The following is a 6805-nucleotide window of genomic DNA, read 5'->3' on the forward strand; positions in this document are numbered from 1 at the left end:
GAACCAGACAATAAATAAACACCCACTACTGAAGTCATTATTGCCTAACTGAAAAATTATTTGCTGGCAGTGTCTGTAGGATTATGACTAGCTCTTATCAAAATATGCATGCACATAAATCAAGGAGTGAGGTAATAATGACTCCTAGAAACTTCCAAGTCCTCAATTATGCCCTAGCCTAATTAAACGTGTTTATTTGTTTTGAGAGAATTAGCCATGCAATTATGGTCAGAGAGCACGGAAACGGGATCGACAAGTAGGAACAGCACAAACAGCCGATCCCCGTCTGCCTCGCGCGGGGTAATTCAGGAACGACACGGAAGTTACGGAAGGGAGACCACAAAGACACCAAAAAGATGCTAAACTCTCCAACTTTTTTTAGTACTTGAAGGGAGAAATCAAGCAGTGCCTTAGTGGAGGCTGAAGGAGGAACACGTGGCTGTGTGCTCGGTTTGAGTCCACTGCCTTCTCGGCGGGAGTTTGACAAACACATTTTCCTAAGCATTTGTATAAAAAATGAAGATCAGGGTCTGGTCTGGACCTGATTGCTGGTACAGATTTCACAGAGACTTTTTACCCGAGTCCTGAACACGTGTCATTAATCCTGACTTTTTCCTCCCTTCCCACACAGGCTAAACTACCCAACCTTAAAGAGGTGGACGTCCGCTACACTGAAGCGTGGTGAACTCTCCCTGCCTCCGACTCTTCTCTTTTGCTTCTCGTGAGAAGGAAAAGATTTTTAAAACAAACAGAGAGAAAAAAAAAAAAAAAAACAACCAAACCGGAAAATAACTTTTGGCTAATACCTGTAGAGCAGTGAGTCCGGGGACTTGGTGGCAGGAGTTGTGGTTGTGGGGTAGCGGAGTGGCGTTGTGTGTGTCGGGGGGACGGGGCAAGCCTGGACCCCGTTGGATTCTTTCAGCTTTGTGATTTCAGAATCAACATAATTTAAATTGAAAAGGAAGCAAACAAACAAACAAAAAAAGGACTTTGTAGCAGCAAGAGGATTATAAAGAGGAAAAAAAAAAACACCTTTGTGGATTTTATTTGCCTTTGTGTTTTATGCCGTGTGGAGAAAAAAAAAAATATTCATTTGTCATTATTTACCTGGGTTTCCTTGGCTGGGACCCAGCCAGCCAGAACTCCTCTTTCACCAGTTTTGCTCCAGAAAATCAAACTTACAAAAATCTCAAGAGAAGAAAACCAAAACCAATATGATTTTCACCTCCCCCCGTGTCCTTGCAGTTGTTATGCAAAGTAATTTTGTTGTACATAAGATTTACATAATGCACCTATTTAAGAAAATGGTTCACAAATAACAGGTCTGGGACCTGTCTTTTATTTATGAATTGTTAATTCTTTTACCCTTTTTTTGCGTTTAGTACTGTATAAACTAGTTTGCTGTCTTGTTGTTATTATTATTTTTTTTAAGGAAACGTCCTCCTTGAAGAATTGCCTTTTAGTAATGCAGACTGTATTATACTCCCTCTCTGTCAACATTCATCGCGTCGTCTTTTTGATTTCAAAATGCCTCAAACGTTATCAAATAGGAAGGAAAATATCAAAGGGGGGTGTGGTCGTTGGGGGAGGGGATACAGGGATTAATAAAAGTCACATTTCCTTCCGAAGTCTGAAAACTTTCTTTAGTCTTTTAAACCACGTCAGGTTTAAACGCGGGAGAGGAGACGGGGACAAGCCGTCGTTCATTTTGCCAATGGGGTGTTCGCAAAAACTGTAGATTTTACAAGTTGCCTCCGTTGTTTTCTGTTTACGTCCGATATTTCAAAAAGAGAAAAAAAAGTTCTCCCTCCACTTCATGCATCAGCTTTTTCTGGTTTTGTTTTTTTTCTTTTTTTTTTTTTTCCCCCCCTCCTTCCCCTCCCTCCCTCACCTGTTCTGTGCACGCATTGTTCTGCATGTTCCTCTGGGGACTCTGAGGAAATCGCGGTGTTGCTGATCCGATAGCCCTGACCTGTCTGTAAATGTGACTGCTACATTTTTCAAATTCCACAGTTGCTTAGAAGATGATTTTTTAAAAATCGTGGTTTCTTTTATAACTATGCTGTTGACTTTTTTGTTTTTCATAATGAGCCTTCATTGTACAGAGCTGCTTATTTAAAAAAACAAACAAACAAAAACAAAACAAAAAGAAATTTTTCCTCTGTTTAACACCTTTATTTTATTCTTCAGCACCTCGAGGTTTCACATACAGCCAATGTAATTTTTTATATATAAATATATATATATATTTAATCTTATTCAATGGAAGCCAAGCTTTTGTTCAGGTTTTTTTTGTTGTTTTTTTTTTTTTTTAAGTTTGTTGCTACGTAGACTACCCCATCCCAAATGATGTTGTTTTTCTCTTTTTTCCTTTTTTTTTTTTTTTTTTAATAATGAAATAGAAATTGAGTCTTAACTCATGTAGTGTGTCAGGTTTTTTTCCCCCCTTCAAATCCCAAACTGCACGAGGATGCAGTATGGGAAGAAAGAAGGAAAACAAAAAAAAAAGAAGAAAAAAATATGCCAACATTTTCCTTAGCACTGTTGCTTTTACCAATGGTTTACTACTACTGTTCTGTAGCTGTGTACAAAGAGATGTGAAATAATTTCAGGCAAAAATAAACTGTAAGTGAATATCTTTTAGCTGCATGCTTTGTGTTTTCTTTGAAGGAGGCTTTGGCTGGATGGTGACGTGGGGACACTGTGGGAAGTGCAGACACCAGAGCCCTTTGCAGAGCGGGGCTGTTTTCCACCAGTCACCAGGTTTTGAGGTACTATCACCTAGGAGGGATGAGGAGGAGGAGGAGGACAGCTGAGTCTCTGTGTGTCCAGTTCTTGCATCCCTCCCTAAGGCTGTTGATCTCTGCACTGTCCCCAGTCCTTCAAAAGCTTAAGGAGTCCTTGCACTGGTGGGGGGGTTTCTTGCACTCTTTGCCTGATGTAGGCAGTGCTGGAAACACTGGGGCATTTCCAGACCCCAGAGGGGTTCTTGTGTATTATGGTGCATCTCAGGGCAGCATCCAAGGGGAGGGATGTGCTGTATTTGTGTTCTGCTGTCCCTGATGAAGATCCTTGGTGTGTGATGCCAGCAGGAGATCCAGCTGGAGCTTCACAACTCTGCCTTTGCAGTCTAGGTGGTTACTGAACTTCTTTAGCCTTCAGACAAATGGGCCCCACTTGAAACCAATTCCCACAGATGTTCTGAGAGCTGCCTTCATCACTTGTATTCCTATACTCTCATTTTTATCTGTATTTCTGTTATATTCTCCAAATGAGATTTCAGGACATGGAGAAACACAAGGGTTTTTACTGTGCTTCCAGCCAAGCTAAGAAGTGCTCACTGGATGGCTCTTGATAAAGGCAATAAGCTGTGCCTCTATTTTTTTTCTTCAGTGAAACCAAAGAGCTGTAGCTGAGGCTGTCAGGCTTTTTGGGTCTTTTCCCCTTGATCAGTCACTGCTGCCTGTGGGCTGTCCTCCCCTGGCAATAGCAAGGACTTCACAAAGCCTTTCTGGACCCTGAATAGCCAGAAATATTCCTGTGATGTTGTATGAGGGACTGAGAAATTGCCCAAGGAAGGAGAGTTTTGGGCTTTGGTCAGATGAAGGCACGTGTTGGACACAGCTGCTCATCCTGCTGTGGGCAATGACTCCATCCCTGAGCTCCTGCCTTCGAGGGAACCAGCAACAGCAGTTGGGATCTGCAACCTCAGCTGGATCATCGGCAGTGGGAGAAGCCTGAACGTCCACAGTGCACTGATTCTCTCCAAGATGCCACATGGGTGACTTGAGCAGGAGATGGATGTGTGTGAGATCCCCCTTCAACACCTGCCCAGGTCCTGCCTTTTGCAACGGCCTCCAAGAAATTCCTCCTTTGTGCTTCTTCCCTGCTCACAAACCAGCATAATCTCACCCCTGCGATGGCAGCTGGCTGAACAAAATCCGAGCAAGCCTGAAGATGATCAATGTGTTGTTCAGTAAAGTGGTACTCGGGGTCTGTCTCACCTGGCACAGGAGTCCTTGCTGTGCTGGGGTAGCTGCCTTTGGTCCCCAGCCTGTGGCAGTTACAGAGCAGCATTGTTAGAATCCTTCAGGATTGCGTCAGACCGAGGATTCTCCCGTCGGTTACAAAAGGTGGGGATTAGACATGCTATAATTGAGCTGCTGTATCTCAGCTTGCACTTGGAAAGGTTTTCCTGAGCTTTTTTTTGAGAGCACTGGGCCTTGTAGAGGGCTCTGGTGGTTTCCCCTGGATAATGATGCCTTTCTGCCTGTGCCCAGCTGCTGCTCGCTGATAATGGAACCACTGAAAAGCTGCCTGGTTCCATTTGGGAGGTTATTCCTGCCCGTCTTCCCGGGGACTCTGATGCCAGGGGCTTGTCCAACCTACAGCTTTCAGCTTTCAACCCGAACTAGTGCAGTAGCTCTGATGCAAGTCCAAAAAGCACAAAGGTGCAGCACTGCCGAGTTTCAGGAGCAATTTTCTCATGGCCTCATTAAAACCCTGCAGTTGTCTTACCTTCCTACTGCTGCTTTCACTGCTCACAGCTACGTTTTGAGTTTCAGAAGACCAAACGCAGAGATGAATCTCACAAAGTACCCGTTGCCTCCAGTTTCCCAGCTCTCTGGGTATGGCTTGTGTGTCGCTCAGAGAGTAAAGTATGTGCCTGAAATCCTGACAATTCGGCTTGTAGGGGAGTGCTGAAACAGCTGCTGGCCTGAAGTGTTGTCTGATCATATTTTTACCAGGTAAGAGCTCGGTATGTCTTGTTCATATGATCCTTTCACACCAGGTGGAGGCCAAGTTACCCACAAGTCCCATCCATGAGGACCTGAGGCTCCTTGCCTAACACTGAGGGACCTCATGGGGAGATGTGGCAGATGGTGTCTCAGGGGTGGCTGTGGAGCATCTGGACTGTCCTCAGGGCAGATCTGCAGGTTGCTCAGAGCCCTCCTGAGTGTCCGTGGGTGTCCTGATCCCCTCAGGGCTGGCTGTGTGTCCCAGGACTGGCCAGGCCTTGTCCCAGGGCAGGGAGAGGCTCCATCTCTGAGCCTCGGCACTGAGCGCAGGAAGTGTCTCTGACAGTCTTCAGTCCTTATCCTTCCCAGAGAACATCAAGCCTCTGTTCAGGTAAAGTCCTCTTGGAAACAGAGCAGACAGGACTAGAAATCCCTAAATGCGGTAAGGGAATAAAATAGTAATGAGCTAAGAGCAAAGAAGGGAAATGCCAGCTCCACCCAGGACTGCTGCCCTCTGGAAAACAGCACCAGCTGGGCCTGTTCCCATCTTTGGGATTTCCACTCCCCTGATGGCTGGGAGCTGCAGTACCCTCCTCTCTCATATGTACAAGGATTTTTAATCTGGAGAAGGAGCTCCTTGAAACTCTGTACACATCTACAAGCAGTAGGCTGCCATCATTCTCAGGCTAAGGGCAGGGCTGACCTCTCCCAGTCCCTGTAACAACAACCAGCTGTGCCTGTTAGAACACATCACTCAGTTATATTGCTGTGTCTTGAATTTTTAATGATTTTTTCCAACTAAATAGAGTACTCATCTCAAAATACTTGTTTTAAGTGGATGTTACAATGCAGGTTTTTTCCATTTTCTTTTTTATTGACTGGGGAACAGTTTAAATAAATATTTGAAATAAGCCATTTTTATTAGTAACAGATCTTGGAATATCCTTTTTGCCAGTAATATCAAACATGCAGGTATTTTTCCTGCTAGCCTGATACTTGCTTTTTTTTTTGTTATTATTTTTTAGGTGATTCACTTTCATGTTTTTCACCAACCAGCTAGAACAAGTACTGTAATACATTTGTAATGTTCAAATAGGCTATATCAGATTTTAAAAATATACATACCCAAACCTCACGGAGATCTGCTGGTCATGGATGAACCTTGTTGATACAGCACTGCTGATGTAAATATGTGTCTTTTTTCTACCTCCATCTACAAAGATCCAAACACAGCTCTGTGTAACAGAATATAGTTCGTGTTGAGACCATTAAATTGGTCTCAACACCTCACACTGGTCTCAACACCAGTTTGCTTCACAGATCTGGCAGTTGATATAGTAACCAGTTTCTTGTTAATTTTTCTTCCAGCTGGGATAGGATATCAAACATTAATCCTTTAATTCTAATGCAGGATACATTTGAAGCTGACTTGTTCACCGTAGCTAACTGAGGTACTTTTAAATCTTAGCAGTCTCTCCCACCCAGAATCTCCCATTTTTACATAAGCCTTTGCTATGAAATCAGTGTCTTTGTATTAAATTACATGAAGTTCTTTTAAAAAGAGAAGTTTGCTTTGAATATGGGATCAGAGACCCACTGACTGTCTCACTGTAATCAAAGTGTTGCTGCTGTCTTTGGTATGCAGTGTACCTCGCTACATTGAAATACAGAAACCTTGGCTTAGGGATACTTTTCTTTCCATGTTTTACCAATTATGATGTCATTAAGGATAACTAATGTTAGTGACTCATTTGCCAGGTGCTTTGAGATCTTGGGGCTAGGTTTGGTTATTTACTGCTGCAGAGAGGCTAGGTTTGGTTATTTACTGCTGCAGAGAGGCAGAGTGTGATCCTTGAAGGTTGCAAAAGCACATTTATCGGGAACACTTTGAATTTCAGTTTAGGCCATGATGTTAGAAACACACAGGTTGTGGTTGATTGTTGTTTATAAAAGAGAAAAAGTATTGTAAACCTGTCTGTTAACTGGGATTTTGTGTTGCTCTCTGATTCTGTTTTACCAGCTGCCTCCCTTCCACATGATTCTCTCTCCAGCCCTGATGGATGGGA

At 43.4% G+C, this 6805-nt stretch overlaps 1 protein-coding gene across 1 annotated transcript in view; it reads left to right on the plus strand.

Moving 5' to 3' along the window:
- Positions 1 to 2643, plus strand: part of CMIP (c-Maf inducing protein) — a 133213-nt gene extending 130570 nt beyond the window's left edge. Inside the window, exon 21 of the mRNA XM_032701189.1 lies at positions 632 to 2643. Within this exon, the coding sequence (XP_032557080.1) occupies positions 632 to 685 (54 nt within the window). The 3' untranslated portion in view covers positions 686 to 2643. The remainder of the gene's footprint in view (positions 1 to 631) is intronic.
- Positions 2644 to 6805: the final 4162 nt, after the last annotated feature.

This window comes from Chiroxiphia lanceolata, chromosome 13 (genome assembly GCF_009829145.1).
Source record: "Chiroxiphia lanceolata isolate bChiLan1 chromosome 13, bChiLan1.pri, whole genome shotgun sequence".
Taxonomy (NCBI): Eukaryota; Metazoa; Chordata; class Aves; order Passeriformes; family Pipridae; genus Chiroxiphia; species Chiroxiphia lanceolata.